General features: G+C 39.5%; 3 protein-coding genes across 4 annotated transcripts; 1 reads left to right on the top strand and 2 right to left on the bottom strand.

Annotated features, from left to right (window-relative positions):
- Positions 1 to 700: 700 nt before the first annotated feature.
- Positions 701 to 1,561, bottom strand: LOC146305231 (uncharacterized). Its single transcript, XM_084713052.1, has one exon. The coding sequence runs from the start codon at positions 1,559 to 1,561 to the stop codon at positions 701 to 703; it is 861 nt and encodes a 286-aa protein (XP_084569178.1).
- A 4,492-nt stretch (positions 1,562 to 6,053) lies between these two features.
- LOC146305230 (L-amino-acid oxidase-like) lies at positions 6,054 to 14,903 on the top strand. Of its 2 annotated transcripts, none has more exons than XM_084711610.1 (8): positions 6,054 to 6,202; positions 7,251 to 7,342; positions 7,933 to 8,156; positions 9,126 to 9,238; positions 11,322 to 11,523; positions 11,752 to 11,820; positions 12,413 to 12,549; positions 13,226 to 14,903. In XM_084711610.1, the coding sequence occupies exons 2-8, from the start codon at positions 7,312 to 7,314 to the stop codon at positions 14,037 to 14,039; spliced, it is 1,590 nt and encodes a 529-aa protein (XP_084567736.1). In that variant the 5' UTR covers positions 6,054 to 6,202; positions 7,251 to 7,311; the 3' UTR covers positions 14,040 to 14,903. The 2 variants fall into 2 exon arrangements, with proteins under 2 accessions (XP_084567736.1, XP_084567737.1); XM_084711611.1 differs by having other exon boundaries at positions 6,079 to 6,194; positions 7,253 to 7,342.
- Positions 14,904 to 15,565: 662 nt separating this feature from the next.
- LOC146305229 (uncharacterized) lies at positions 15,566 to 16,978 on the bottom strand. The gene has a single exon (XM_084711609.1). It carries the CDS (start codon positions 16,847 to 16,849, stop codon positions 15,998 to 16,000), a length of 852 nt encoding a protein of 283 aa, XP_084567735.1. The 5' UTR covers positions 16,850 to 16,978; the 3' UTR covers positions 15,566 to 15,997.

Genomic DNA, 16,978 nt, shown 5'->3' with positions numbered 1-16,978 from the left:
GCAAGAGCAAATTCATTTATGCAGAGAAATGATTCAATGAACTTTTATTACACATTTGTATATTTTCCAAATACACAGTGAAAATTGTAATGCAATTGACAACTGATCTAAATGAGCCACTTAGACTTAGTATAGTTTTATTACATAACATATGTATGTAGATATACAAACTCAATGGTTGGACTATTATATCTTGCACACTATGTAGCAAACATTCCTAAACTGTATGCACAAATCAGAAGTTTGATAAAACAACCACAATAATCACAACAAAACTGGTGGGTCTGCTGTAAAGGTCTTTATGCTTTAATATTTTTTTTTAGATACAGTCGAATTCTCCTAAATTCCTACCCAGTTGCTGTCTTTTTTCATTGCTTTAATGGCAAAAGTGCAGTTTTCCTGCTCTGTGTAGAAACAGCAGAGGTAAAATCACACTGCTGGGCACATGAGGTGAAGTGTTTGAGGTGTACACACCAAGACAAACAAGGAAACCTACAAACCACAACCACAACACTCCCATTATGGCCATGATGGTGTAGAAAGCCCTCTGCTTTGATTGATCAACCCATCCCCTGTCCCCGCCCAATTCCTCTGGCCCTGGACGAATCAGAACGCAGAGAACATGAAGGCTGCAGAAGGAGACACATATAAGTTAACTAAGTTAATAGAATTATCCCCAAATCTTACTCAGTTGTTGTATTTACTCATTGCCTGAATGGAAACAGTGTAGTTTTCCTGCTCTGTGCAGAAACAGCAGAGGTAAAACCAAACCACTGGGCAGAGTAAACCAGTATCCAGATGCCAGCGCCACACATCCGTCATGGTAACCCAGCAATTTAAACAGAATAAGACAAACAAGGAAACCTGCAAACCACAACCACAGCACTCCCATTATGGCCATGATGGTGTGGAAAGCCCTCTGCTTTGACTGATCAACCCGCTCCCTGTCCCCGCCCACTTCCCCTGGCCCTGGACGAATCAGAACGCAGAGAACACGAAGGCTGCAGAAAGATACAACAATTAAAGAGAAGACCAACAAGCTGAAATACGCCATAAAAAGACGACCGAGGACGTACTGAACTCTACACCATCCAAAGCACAGCAGCCAAACACACACAGTGCTGACATTTCGGATCTTGACCCCACCTGACTGTCTCAGCCCCATGTAGGTGACGGGGTGAACGACAGCCAGGTATCTCTCCACACAGGTCAGCATGTGAAAGCACATCTGTCCCGGGAAACAAATTAAAGAAACATAATGCCCCGTGTGCCTCACTGCTGAAAGACCAGCGTATCCACCATAAACATAGACCGCAATGCCCAAAAGAGAGATCAGCTCCATAACAGCCAGGTGGTAGGTGACGATGTCAGAGTGGCTCATTGTTGCAAAGGAGCGCTGCTGCCGCCATCCTCGGTAACCCAGGTAGAGGACGAGGATGGAGAGAGGGAGGAGGAGGAGGGTCCTGATGGTGATGAGGGCAGTCGCGATGAAAAATACATCTCTGAAGTCGGAGCACTCGAGAATTTGATTAAAGGAGGAGGAAGAGGAGTTGGCTGACATGTTGGTTTGTGTGGTATTGCTTTTATGGAGAACAGGGAGAAAAGCAGACAAAATAAATAAACTGATTTAATAAGGCAACAACATTTTAATACTGAAAAATGTGTAATCTTCACCTTCATTTAAAGACGATTCTAAACTGCAACACACTGATGACTGAAGAAAGACGGCCAAAATCCCCTGAACAATCTGTCTGAACTCTCACTCTAAGTGAGTAAGAGCTGTTTTAGAGCTTTGCTTTTTAACTTTGAATGATCACTAACTTTATTAGGACAACTAACACACACTCATTACAACCATTACAAATCTGACACTTAAAAATTACTTGAGGGCATCCATGCATACAAAGTTGTATATTATATGTAATTAGTAAAATCAATTCAAACAAAAACTGGACATGAAGTTAATGCATTGTTTAATATAAAATGAAAGCAGCAGAAAAACTGGAAAGACTGACTCAAGCTGGCTGAGTATATGGAGTCAAAACAGCAGTGAAATGGACTCATTTGTCCTCAACTTGAATGACCAGTGGAAACATTATAACTTAAAGTTTTCTTACAAAGTCACAGTGATGCCTAATATCCATGAAAAAAGATCCATTTAAAATAATTAAATAAATACAAACATGTAATTTAAGGACACCAACCTGGTCAGCAGCGTTTGTCTCTGATCATTCTCCTGCACGTCCAAACTCAATGACCGATGTTCACTAGTATCTGATCCTAATATATTAATGCTTCTGCGTGTGATGGTATTGATATCAAAGTCACAGACAGTAGCAGGACTGTGGGACTTTTTTGCATGTTGTCAATACACCCGTACTTGTCATTTATTTTATCTGTGCATCATGTTTGACAGAATTCAAATGACCTGCAAATGAAAACAGGTGTTCAGTCAAATTAAATATTGTCATGCAGACTGTATATACAAACCATTGTGTTCTACAAATAGAGATATTATTATTATTTTAGTGAATGTAATCCAGTGCAAACACATTCATGCATCCATCCACTTTCCTGTGCTTATCCGGGGTTGGGTTGTGGGAGCAGCAGGCTGAGCAGGGTATTCGAGACTTTCCTCTCCACAGCAACGCTTTCCAGCTCCTCCTGCTGGACCCCGAGGTGTTCCCAGGCCAGATAAGATGTGCAGTCCCTCCAGCAGGTTCTGGGTGCACTGTGAGATCTCCTTCTGGTGGGACATGCCTGGAAAACCTCAAAAGAAAGTCAGTTCAGGAGGCAACCTAAACCGATGTCCAAACCAGCTCAGCTGGGTCTTTTCCACATGAAGGACCAGCAGCTCTACTCCGAGCTCATTTGGCCATTTGTATCCGCAGTCTCATTATTTTTGTCACTACCCAAAACTTGACTGAGGATCAGAACATAGATTAACTGGTAATTGAGAGCTTTGCCTTCTGATTCAGCTCCAGTCTTCACCACAATGGTCCAGTACAAAGCCTGCATTACTGCTGATGCCGCACTAATCCACCTGTCCATCTCACGTTCCAACTTCAGTTGTTACCAAGACCTCGCGATACTTGAACTCCTCCACTTGGGGCAGCAACTCACTCCCCATTCAAAGGGAGAAATCCACCAAGTGATTTAAGCTTTTGTTTTGTTTTCACAACACTGTCATTTTTAACTTCCACAAAACTTAGAAGCACATTTAACAGAATTTTAACTTGGTGACTGGACGTTTCTTACCAAACACAGAGTGCATAGGGTTTTACTTTCAGCTCTTTTTTTAAATGTAGAACACAACTTCACCTTCTTCCAAAGTGCCTGGAGGTCTAAACATCTATACCTTTAACAACCAGTAGGGTAGAGTTTCATGGCATTTCAAGCCATAAAGTGCTTCAACTGTGAGCTGAAAATAAATGGAACCTTTAACACTGGTACCAGCACCCCGCCCCGACAACAAACTTTATTAAAGTTGCACAGGTGATGCCTTGGACTGGTTGCAATTAAATGCATAGTTGAAGCCTTATGTGAAACAGACAGATCAGTGTCTAATCACTGTGCAGTTTGCTATTGAGTGTCCTTTTATTGGGACCAGTCCAAGGCACACTTGTGCAGTAATCCTACTGTTTAATCTGCGTTTTGATATGCCACACCTGTCAGGTGGATGGATTATCTTATTTTATTTTATCTATCTACATGCATTTGCCGTCCTTATCCAAGGCTTTTGTTCAGTCGTTGGTTTGGCTATCGTCCAGCATTTCTTGAGAAGTATTTCAAGATATTGCTCAATGCCATGTGAAACTTCTGCACAAGTAAACAAGTTGGCCCATATTTCCTAAGAAAAACAGCAGAGTGACAATCATTACTGTCGCTGCCAGTACAGGTGCGGTGTCAAACATCACAAAATTATTACTACAACGATACAACACTAGTTCATAACCAGTAGTATATTTAATCTATCACAGTAAAGTACTTATTTGTAATAAAATGCTTTGAGCAAGTGTTTTACTGTAATGTTTTTAGAGTGTGTATTTTGTATTTTATTGCTGTAGTTGTTGTTGTTAAAGGTGACAGGTTTGCAGTTTTTGTGCAGACCTTGGTTTGGCTATCGTCAAGTGAAACAAATCTGTCAACAAGTTGGCCCAAGCCAACATTTTCCAGAGAAAAACAGCAGAGTGCCGATTATTGTTGTCTCCGCCTGCACTGTCCCTCAATCACAATCCTCCATTCCAACTGCAATACTTTTATACAGACTGTGAAGCCGAACCTTTTTCAATGTAACCAAGCATGTTAATTAATTTTAAAAAAGTTACAAAAATCATGTTTCACAACTTTTACTGTCAAACGCCACCAGGTTTTTAACATTGAGTGAACAGTTTTATTTAAAAGCTTAAACATAGTTTTGTGCCAAATTAATATTCATTCAATCATTTTGTTCAAGCTGTGAAAACAAAGAAATTATTAATGTCTAAACCATGACCTTCTTCTGCGTTTAAATTTATACTTCTCAGTTTTCAACTTTTTAATTTTTAGCCTTTTCCTCTTCATGTGCATGCTCACAATGCAAGCTTGTTTAAGCCTGGCTTTAGTTAGCTTTGGCTAGACCAGGCTAAACTGTGTTAGTGGAACAGCTTAAACCTTGAGGTGAAGTTGCAGGTAATTTAAACTGGGCTTTTTTTCCACTTTAGCTCAGATTTCATTATCAGTCTTGATGGAAAGCCCCTCTGTTTGACTTATATTCAATTTAATGCAGTGATGACAATGATTTGCAAATCACTGCATTCACTTTTATTTATATTTTACACAGCATCCCAACTTCTTTTAGAACTGGGGTTTGTATATATTAGAACTGGTATATTGGTCAATGTATATCTATCCATCAATATCTAGACAAGACCAGTAGAGTGCAGATCCCCACCAGGCAACCGATGCTGAAGCACCTACTGCAATGCCACCACAACTGCCGGATGCAAAAAGCAGAGGTTTTTCTGCCAACATTAATGTGACGTCCACATACGTTGTTCTGAGCTGAAACAAGATTTCAAACTGTAGCAGTTGTTGATCACTTGTGGCCCCCGCTGGTCGGCTAAGAAGAGTGAGAAGTCATCTGTCAGTGGTTGTATAAAACAGAGCAGTCAGAAAATAAAATTACTGCCTCACAGTTGCATAAATGGAAGCAATCACATGATCCCCTGGTGGGAACGATTGTTTCATCCTTTTTGTTTGCTTTTATTTCCCTTCCTCTGGTCACCGGAGGTCACCAGACCTCACCATGGTCGCCATTCTGCTTGTTTCAATAAAAGAAACATGATTTTTCCAACTCTTGTCTGATTATGTTCAACCTTTTCTGGGTATGTTTCCACAATGCTCATGACCTTGACTCCAAACACACTGTGCAAAACATAAATAAACAGAAAGCAAACAACTGTAAATGAACTGTGTTTACCGAAAATATAAATACAAATTGTTCTGGAGGCCATATACAGATATTCTTTATACAATCATATGCTGCACAAACTGGTGGTGCAAAATGCTTGTGAACAACTGAGCCTTTAATACCCAAACATGATACTGTCAGCTGTTACCAAATCACCCGTTTACCTGTGGAACATTTCAAACAGGTGTGATCTGAACATTTCACAACTTTTACAGTCTTTTGTTGGCTCTGTCTCAACTTTTGAAATGTGTTGCAGGCATCGAATGTGGGCCTATATTTAGTGAAACATTAAATATTTTGTCTTTGTATTCTTGTTTGACCGTTGAGTATGTGTTGGAAACACTCAGCAAATTATCACATGCTGTTACATGTTTGCCTTGCGAAGAATCCCACGCACAACAATCTATCTAGCTATCTATAAAACAAACATTTATTCATAGTAAAGCCCTAGTACCACACTGAGCATACTTGTCTTTAAAGGTTGTAGGTTACAGCTTTTGTTCAGACCTTCATCTGGGTGTTGTCCAGTGTTTCTTTGGAAATATTTTCAGATATTGCTCAATGCCAACTGAAACTGTAGCATGTGACAGCACATTCTCACCGATCAAACAACATAAAAGCAGCCACACTGAAGTTTTATGAAAAACAGTCTGTCTGCCATCCCAACACAAGTGATCACCTGACAGAGACGGATACCACAGAAGAAGAACAGCCAGCTTTGGAAACCAGGGTGGAGTTTCTGGTGAGAAATATATTTTAAATTTCTTCTTCTTTTAAATTTCTTCTTTAAATTTCTTTACCCTCAAATTTAAGTAGTAGTATGTAATAATTAATGAAAATGGTACTTGGTAATTTGTAAAAAAAATATATATATATATATATACTAAGTGTATTAGTTGGTAATTTATTTATCATGACCTGAATTTTGAAGCATTATCAGTTTTAGCAGAATCAACTATTTTTTTTCCTATTGACATAACGTAAGTTTATTTAATTCAAGTTCAGATTTCAAGTTTTTATATGCAGAACACTTCAGAACTTAAAAACATGAGTTCTTCCAACCTACAGTTTTTTCTTTTTTTTCTTTTTTCTTACTTGATGATTTGAAATAAACTTGAACTTTGAACTTTTTTTCTTTCTTTTTTCTTCTTTTACTTCTTCAGTTAAAAAGTTGGAACTTTGTATGAAATATAAATAAAAACAGAATGCAAGGACTGAATTTTTTTATTCATTTTTAACTTGTACTCACTTGACTGCAGTACAAAGACAAGATAATTTTATTATTTAATGTTCAAACAGATACATAATTTTATTGTTTTTTATTAATATATTCACTCATTCACTCTCAATTTGAATGTCTTGACCTTTGACCCCTCAGGCAGCACTGCATTAAAAACCCACATCATGCAACAGCAACTAACAGAATAGGAACAAAATAAAGATTAAAATTAATATTAAGTCATTGAAGAGTGCAAAGTGAAAAAGGTGTGAGTAAAAACTTTGTAAAAAGCAAAATGAGACAAAGAAATAATTAAAATAAATTCAAAATGTACATAAAGTTATGTGCAACAATAAAAAAATTAAATACATAATAAAAAAACAACTCATGTTTTAACAGCTATACAAAAACTTTCAACATTTTATTGTAGAAAATTAAAGAAACTAATGACAAAATTAGTTTTTTTGGTGTGTTTCTTATAACTGTAAATGTTTTATTTGCACAGTGAACAAACCCTAAAGTCAAACATAACATACTGTAACTGTCCATGACTGAAACATTTTGACTCCTTTATGTATCAGTTTGTTTTCCTCGTTCTCGTCCCACCTGAGACGAAAAGAAGACCAGCTTCCAAACTGAGATGGATCCACGAGCCGTGAAGTGGATATTATGTGAGTATTTTGCAGCGATACTAGGACATGTGAGACAGTGGTCTTTAAATTAAATTTCATAATGTCATGTTGGTATTCATTTTTACAGACTGGTGGAGGTTTAATGGCATAAAGAATCTGGTTTGAATTTGTTTGCTGTCGACAGGTCCTTCATCTTTTTTCCATGTCTGTGGATTCATTACTGTCAATTCATTTCCAGTTGAAGATATCTGTTGGTGCGAATAAATCATGAATAAATATTTACTTAGGTTTTAGGTTTCATTGAGCTGCATGATGTTAAAACTAAGGATATTCAAATTAAATCTATACTGATCCAAAAGATGGAATAATCGTGGTTAACATAACAATATAAGAGCAGTGACGGCCTGAGGGTGGCGTTGTTACAGGAAGGTCATGGAGAAGGTCAGGAGAAATATGCGTGGTGAAAATGAAAGGTAGCACTTCCCTGTCCTCATTACCACCACTGAAGAGCTACACCCCTAACCCTAACTGTGGCCAGCAGGTCAGACTGTGGTTGTACTGGGCGGCTCTGTGTGAATGTGTGACTGTGATCACACATGTTGTGTGTGTTTTTTTCTCTGTGTTTCCAGTTGCTGTCAGTGTGCTGCTGCTCACAGTGTACCACAGCCATACTGATGAATTCAACCTCAGGGACACTCTGGCTGGATGTCTGGAGGACAAAGACTACAATGATCTGCTGCAGATTTTGGAAAAGGGCCTCCCACATTCTAGCACACCTCATGAAGTTGTTATCGTCGGAGCTGGGATGGCTGGACTGACGGCTGCCATGTTACTGCAAGAAGCAGGACACAAGGTACGTGAAACAGGCTGACATGCTCTACATGTTGTTTTAAAAACCACTACACGACCAGCCTGGTGTCACCCCCAACCTGTCACATACTGAGGATTTGTAATCTCAGTGACTCATCACTCAATTCAAGATTGAAAATGATGCACTGTAAACACATCCCCAGGTGCAGGTAGTAAAAAGAGTAAGACTCAAACAAACACAGGACTTTCACCCATCAAAGTTGCTGGGTGAAAGCTGTAAGGTATGACATGGTATGACACATGACTTTTGTAATGTGAGTCGTTTCACTGATGTCACATAATGTAACTTTGTTATGGCAACCCCAAGCATGGTCTTATACTAAAACTACCCAAGTAGTTTTGTGCCTAACCTAAACAAACTGTGACCCTTTCACAGCATTAATCACATTTTAAAAATGTTTTTCTGGCTATGTTAGCTACAACCGGTAAAAAGTGACAGATTGTCTGCATGTGACAAGTTGAGATGAGAACGTGTTAGCAAGAGAAAGAACATTTTCTGTGCTATTAAGATTTGCTATGTTAAGTGTATCGAGTAAAACATTAAAAAGATGGCCTCAAGGCAACAGTTATGTGGGTTTTTAATGCAGTTTTTATTGCAGTGCCACCTCAAAGGTCAAAGGTCACAGACAGTCATTGCTGGTTTTCAGCCTTACCCCTTATGTGCAGAGATTTCTCTGGATTTTCTGAATCTTATGTTTCAATACACCATTCATTGTCATTATTTTGTATCTGGGTTTGTGTTGGTAGTAGCCATTAGTAGTTGTTTTAATAGTAGTACCTGTGGTAGTAGCCATCAGTGGACTAGTACCAGCAGCAATAGGAAAAGTGAAGCAGTTATAGGTTGTAGCAACGCTTAAAGTAGTAGTACTGCTACTCGTACTGAGTACGTACTTACTACATTTTAAACATGAGATGACTGACCTTACTTATATTTATCTGTGTTGGTAACAAGGTGACCATAGTAGAGGCCAGTGATCGTGTTGGAGGACGAGTGCACACCTACAGGGATGAAACAGAGGGCTGGTATGCTGAACTGGGAGCCATGAGGATTCCACAGACTCATCAGTGGGTTAATCTAACTTTTTAAAACTGTGTTTTTATGTATAAATATGTGTGTAACCCTTCTCCCTTCTCAGACAAATGCAATTGCGTAAAAGGGACATTTATGAAGCTACAATGAAAAGTATACACATTTATATTTCAAGGTTAGCATTCAGACCTGAATACTACCAAATTATTCAGAACACAAAAGAAATGAAACTTAATGGAATTCAAAGGTCTTTAAGTGAAGAGTTAAGCTATTGTAAATGTCATCTTCAACCTTGGACCTTCAACCAGTTGGCTACATCAGTTACATCACATTTTCTTTTAACAAAGCTCAGCAGGTGTTTGTGAACTGAGGACACTAATTGTTGAAGTTTTAAAGTGAAATTCTTGCTCATTCTTGCTTGACCTGAAGTACTCAACAGTCCAGGGCCTTCATTGTTGTGTTTTGTGCTTCATAATGTACCACACATTTTCAGTAGGAGACAGGTCTGGACTGCAGGCAGGTCAGTCTAGTAACTGAACTCATGCCGAATGTGTCTAGGCTTTCTGAAACAAGCAGGGAAGTCTCTGAAAGTGATGTCTAAATTGCATCATGTGTTCCCAAACTCCTAAGCCTGCATGCACCTTTCAGCATTAATGGGGCCTTCACAGATGTGACAGTTACCCATGATGCCGTGAGCACGAACACACCCCCCATCGCAGCTGCTGGCTTTTGAAGTTAGTGCTGGTAACAATCTGGATGGTCCTCTTCACAGTTTTTCCAGTCTGTTGTTGCCCATCTCAACTTTTCTGGAATTGAAAACATGAATCCAACACTGTTGTTTTTGCCCCCACTTTTCAGGAGTTGAAGGAAAAAATCTAAGACTTTTCCAGTGCAGACAAAATATTATTTCTCTCAAATTTTGAGCATAAATTTGTTAAATTATGTTCTCCTTCTTTACCAAGATACTCCACATCACACATATGCCTTTTAAATAGATGTACCTGGTCTGGACTGGTCACAGTAAAATAAACAGTTTTATCAGGTTGTTGTGGCCTGTGAGATGCTGGTCCACTCCTCTCTTCTGAAGTTGCTGGATGTTAGGGACCAGAAAATATTGGATAAACACTACATAAAAAAAAATGACTAAACAAGGCTCCAGAGCATCCAGATGTGCTCAGTGAGTGACATGTCATGCATAGTTGAAATAGCATGACAATGGGCCTACAGTTCTTGTTATGGAATCTCTGCATTCATAGTGAACCTGTGTTTGTCCATAGCTTAAACCTGCCCACACTGTAACCTCACCTCCACCATGAGACACTGACATCATCGACATTAATAAATCACTCTCCTACATGAATCCATACATGTCTGCCTTCTGCCCGATACAGTGAAAATCAGGATTCATGCGTCTAGCAGAAGACGTCTCCAAAAGTGCCGCTGTAGGTGAGCACCTGCCCACTCAAGTCAGTTGCGACTATGACTCAGAATTGCGTCACAACCTTGGTAAGGGTGACGAGCACTCCCGTGAGATGTTTCTGGCAGTTTGTGCAGAGGTTGAGGTCTTGGACTAACATGGTTACATGTGGTCTGCGGTTGTGAGGCCAGATGGATGTGATCCCAGATTTTTTGGAATTCACAGACAACAGCTCTGGTGGACAGTCTTGCAGTTAGTATACCAACTGCACACTCCCTCAAAACTTGTGACAGCTGTCACATTGTACTGTGTGATAGAACTCCACATTTAAGTGGCCCTATGATGTGACCAGTCCAAGGCACACCTGTGCAATAATCCCGCTGTTTAACAGAATAAGTCTTAGATATTTCACTTCAACTTATGAAAAACGGGCACATGATTAGGGCAATAAAGCAATTTAGCCATTTTGCTTCAAAATACTGATTGGTAGTCCATAAATTTCATTGTTAAGGCAGGCGGAGGCTGCTAGTGTTGACTTGACCTCAGGTCAATGTGGCTAAAATCTCAAAAATTATGTGAGGACAGTAACAGTAGTTACAGAGTGTCAGAGGATTGTCTTTCATATACTGTCTTGACTGACACACAGCAAAGAGACTTTGCAGTCACAAGGTAACGCTGCCACCCTCACTCCCTGTTAACAGGCTCGTCCTCTGGCTTGTTAACAAGTTGGGAGTCAAGATGAATAACTTCATCATGTATGATCAACACACCTTCTATCTGGTTAACGGGCAGCTGGAGAAGACGGCAGATGTGAAATCAAACCCTGACATCCTGAAGTACAATGTGTGGGAAAGTGAGAAACACAAGTCAGCTGATAAGCTGCTAGAGCAAGCTTTACAAAAGGTACGTGAAACAGAGAAAAGGAATGATGGATGGAATCACAAGGCCTTGACTGAAAAAAAAACCAACCTGCTGCTTCACTCATTCTGAAACTTCACATTAAGTACCTGATAAACAAAAGAAAGTTGCACAAAGTAATTTTCTTTTAAAACAGATAATGCAGCATCAGCTCAGTAGATGATTCAGTTGACTTCTTTCATGGAAGTGACTTTTTCCTTTTCTTTCTTGTAGGTCAAAGATTACGTGAAGGCTCATGGTTGCAAGGCTGCACTGATGAAATATGACAAATATTCAGTGAAGGTGAAACACAACATGATGTAATGAAATGAGAAAACTGTTGAGTGCATTAGTTATGTGAATCATGACTGACATTTTAGTGTATTACAAATAGCACATATGGGTTTACATTTCCAGTTGTTTCCCATTTGAAACAGTTGACTGACAGTAATGAGAGAAATGCAACTTTAGTCCAGCTTGAGGTTATGTCTGAAGAAGAGGTTGAACTGTACGCATTTTAAAATTTAAGTATTGTTTGACACAACATGATAATGGGTTGAAAACATAATTTTAGACACATTAAAAGACTCCAAACATTAGAGCAAAGGAAAAAAACAAAATGAAGACAAAAATGTCCCATGTCCTGTTTTCTAAAATAAATAAAAAATAGTTTTCTTTTTCCATTTTTTTTCTCTTATTTTTAAGAGAAACCAAAGTTAACAAGTGATTACTCAAACTTTCTATCACATGCATAAGTGTCCATAAATACATGATTTGTATTTGTTGAAATTTGAAAACCTGACGTGGAAATGGAATAGAAAATCATTCAGCAAAAGATTTTAACCAAAACTTCTTTTAGAGCCGCCCTCACAGTATAACGTTGTCTGTTTAACAGGAGTATCTGGAAGAAGAAGGATGTCTGAGTCCAGAAGCCCTGAGAATGATTGGAGATCTGCTCAATGAACAGAGTCTGATGTACACAGCGCTGAGTGAGATGATCTATGAACAGAATGAAATTGGCGATGATGTTATGTAAGGCCCTATATTACACACTCTCAGCTATTCATAAAAGGAATAACTTTTTTGCACAATTGACACGAAAACATGAATAATGTGTTAAGTAATATAATTTTCTAAAAACTTTACAGAGAAACAAAAGTTGTTCACATCTTTGCAGATGACACAACCTGTTTCCCACTTTTTTAATACATAGTAATTCAGTGGCTTTTTATATAATCTTAAATTAGTTCTGTTTTCAGAGTCAGGAAACAACAACAACCTCCACGTTAGCAACGCACACAGTGAAAATAAGTTGCACTTGGTGCACTTTTGCAGGGGCACTGTCGCTACTTCCTGGGCTTCATAGCACATCTCAATAGGTACACATATCAACAAAACATCGCTAAGATGACTGTGATTGGTTTAAAGAAATTGAAACGAGGTAGAGCTTTTTTCCCAATAACAGAATGATTGTGCATCAAGCCAGAATTTTCAGTAGTGCTGAGTGCTGCAGAGAGGGATCTGGATTTGCACAACTAATATAAACACAAAAGACCGTCAGCTCTTCCTGTCTGCATCTTCTGAACAGTTTTTAGTCATCTAATCATTTAGCTGTACATTTGCTAAAGCAAAGCATATGGACATATTTGCACCACTCTCTACAAGAATGCATATAATTAAAGTATCTATTTGTCTTTTTGTTATTAAGGTACAAGGAAGTGACTGGAGGGACGGACCTTCTTCCAAAAGCTCTTCATGCTTACCTTCAGCAGAAGGTCCGTTTTCTCTTAAGTTCCAAGGTCAAGCGCATCAACTACTCAGATAAGGATGTAAATGTATTGTTCCAGAAAGGCCAAGAGTCGTCTTTGAGTCAGCTTCATGCTGATATCGTCTTGGTAACAACCACAGCCAAAGCAGCCCTTTTCATTGACTTTGAACCACCTCTCTCCATCAAAAAGATGGAGGCACTGAGGAGTGTCCACTACGACAGCTCCACTAAAATCATCCTCACCTTCAGCGAGAAGTTCTGGGAGAAGGACGGCATCCGAGGAGGAAAGAGCATCACCGACGGGCCCTCTCGATTCATCTACTACCCCAGCCACAGCTTCCCAAATAATAAAAACATTGGCGTCCTCCTGGCCTCCTACACCTGGTCTGATGACTCCCTCCTCTTCTTAGGTGCGAGCGATGAAGAGCTGAAAGAGATGGCACTGAGAGATTTGGCCAAGATCCACGGCGACCAAGTCTGGTCACTCTGCACAGGGGTGGTAGTGAAGAAGTGGAGTACGGATCCTTACAGCTTGGGTGCCTTCGCTCTCTTCACACCCTACCAACATTTGTGGTACTCCAAGGAACTCTTTGAAAATGAAGGCAGAGTGTTCTTTGCTGGTGAACACACAGCTTTCCCTCATGCTTGGATTGAGACATCAATGAAATCTGCAATCAGGGCTGCTGCAAACATTACGAAAGTGGAGCACTTGAATTCAGAGTCAGCCGGAACTGAACACCATGACGAGTTCTAGGGTCTTAAATCTGCCACTTTTAATCGCTTACCTTCAGAGTGGGGATCTTTCTGAATCTTTTTAGACCATGTAACTCGAATGTGGATCAAAATGGTGATTTTTTTGGTAGTGAAAGATGTACTGATCAGATGTCTTCATTTAAGCAGCAGTTTTAGGGATAACTGTCACTGATGACGCTCAGCAGCGTGTGCACCACTGATGTTCCTCCAAGCTTGATTTTTATGTCGAGGGTATTTTTTGTCTGTGTGTGATCAGATAGGTACTAAATAAAAAGTTCCAGTACTAATCAGTCCTTTCAGGATTTTGCAGGTGTTTTTGGTGACTGTTGCAGCATAAAGTGTCAGATTTCATGACAGCTTTCTTAAAAAATTGTGATGCATACTGCTAATATTTTTAAGTGTTTTCCTCATTTTTTTTTTCAATGAAATTTTGGGAGCATGTGAAAATTGCAAAATAAAAGTTGTGATTTTTTTTTTTCTTTGTATAATGAATCAAAAATCAAAGGCAGCTTTTTCGTGTGAAAATAAAACTGCACTCTGTTCTAAGTGCCTTTCCAAAAAGGCACAAAGGAGCTCAAACTGTAACATTCTGGTTTTCATCATGTCATTTCCTGTTTTATTTTGTAACGTTACCTCTTGTGTATTTTCAGTTTCTTGTGTTTTCCCGCCCCTCATCAACCACACCTGAGGCCACTTACTCACCTGCCCCTGATTACCCTCCTTGCCATCCCTGTGTATTTATACCCCCACCAGCTCCACATGTCTTTGCCAGATTGTCTTTGTTGTCAGTGATGCGGCTTCTTGCTTTGCTGTGTTAGGCACCATGGTTTCCTTTTTTTCCTGTCTGTTTTTGTTTGCCGTTTTGGACTCTAGTAAAGACAGTGATTTTTATTTGAACCTCACTCTGCCTCCTGTGTGTTCTTTGCACCTGAGTCTCAACCTTCCAGAGTTGTTACACAAACTAAGTCAAAAATCAAGCACAAATTCATCAAATATAAAAGTACATGTACATGTATGATAACATGTGGGACTGCTATGATGAGGAAGCCATGATGATTGGTCTAAGTTGTGCAAAAGTTGCAGTGATTGTACAAAATTGTATCATCATGCAGAACTCACAGGGATTTTTTTTAATTTGTGTTAACTGTTGTGATCGCAGCTCAACAACTTCCTGGAGCAACACTTGATATTTGTCAACCTTAACTGATGATTTGTAGGCGTCACATTAACAGCTTTATCAGTTTCAAACCTGACCTTCATACACTGTTACAGTTAGTTTTGTGGAACATGTTTTTATATGATGAATAGTTTTATGTGTTGCATTTGTCAGGACCTTTAACCTCGTGGTAAGTCGCTCAAACTCTGACAAAACACATGGTTATCCTCTAATAAACATGATTTTCACAAAACCAAACCAAACAAATGGCTCCGATATAAAAGTCTTTTATTTCTATGTCAATAGAAACTCCAGAATTTTGAACATCACTAACAAAAGATATATAAAGAGCAAGAAAGAGGAGAAACTGATTTGTCCCCTTACATTTGTTTATTTGTGCACTAGACTCGACTACTTAATTTGTGCAAACAATGGATATGGTTTTATTATATTACAGATATGTGGAAATGGAACATCACAGTTTTATCATTGACATCCTGTCAAGATAATCAAAATGTTAAGAAACTTTTCATTTATTAGGATAAGTCATTCAAGTCAATGGTTCAGATACTAAATCGTGCACATTTGCCATTGATTAGAGAAAACAAACATGACTAATTTGTGTCGATGAGTTCCAAATTTGAGAAAAAAGTTCTTAACAGTAATTTTGTGCAGGTGATATAACTTGCTCTTTTTCTTTTGTTTCATTACAGTAAGTCTAACGTTCTTTGCTTTACTAGAATTCGCTATAAGTTTTATTAAATTGAAATTCTCCTACCCAGTTGTCCTCTTTGCTCATTGCTTTAAAAGAAACAGATCAGTTTTCCTGCTCTGTGCAGAAACAGCAGAGGTAAAACCAAGCTGCTGGGCAGAGTAAACCAGTATCCAGATATCAGCACTACACACCCTGCATGGTAACTCAGCAGGTTCGAGTTCTCCAGAGCAACACAAACAAAGAACCCTATGAACCACAGCCACAGCACCCCCATTATGGCCATAATGGTGTGGAAAGCTTTCTGCTTTGACTGGTCAACCCGCTCCCTGTTCCCGCCCACTTCCCCTGGCCCTGGACGAATCAGAACACAGAGAACGCGAAGGCTGCAGAAAGATACAACAATTAAAGAGAAGACCAACGAGCAGAGATATATGACTACAGGCCGAATGATGTGCATAACTGCACTCCATCCAAAGCACAGCAGCCACACACACGCAGTGCTGACATCTCGGATCTTGACCCCACCTGACTGTCTCAGCCCCAAGTAAGTGACGGGGTGAACAACAGCCAGGTATCTCTCCACACAGGTGAGGATGTGAAAGCACATCTGTCCAGGAAAAACAATAGAACACACATAGAACCCCACTGCCATCAACTCTGAGAGACCAGTGTGTCCACCACAAACATACGCTACACTCCCCACAGCATAGATCAGCTCCATGACTGCCAGGTGGTAGGTGAAGATGTCAGAGTGGCTCGCTGTTGCAAAGGAGCGCTGCTGCCGCCATCGTTGGTGACCCAGGTAGAGGATGAAGATGGAGAGAGGGAGGAGGAGGAGGGTCCTGGTGATGGCGAGGGAAGTGCCGATGAAAAATCCAGCCCTGGAGTCGGAACAGTCATCAACAGAACCAAAGAAGGAGGAAGAGGAGTTGACGGCCATATTGGTTTGTGTGGTACTGCTTTTGTCGAGAAAAGGGAGAAAAGTAACACAAAATAAATGAATTTTATGTTTTCAATTACATTTATTCACAAGAAGTTGTTGCACAAAGAACTTAGCGATTATGACTCA

Source organism: Lutjanus erythropterus, chromosome 23, assembly GCF_056507025.1.
Source record: "Lutjanus erythropterus isolate fLutEry1 chromosome 23, fLutEry1.hap2, whole genome shotgun sequence".
NCBI lineage: Eukaryota > Metazoa > Chordata > Actinopteri > Lutjaniformes > Lutjanidae > Lutjanus > Lutjanus erythropterus.
The sequence above is the reverse complement of the archived record's forward strand: the minus strand, read 5'-3'. Positions and strand labels throughout refer to the sequence as shown.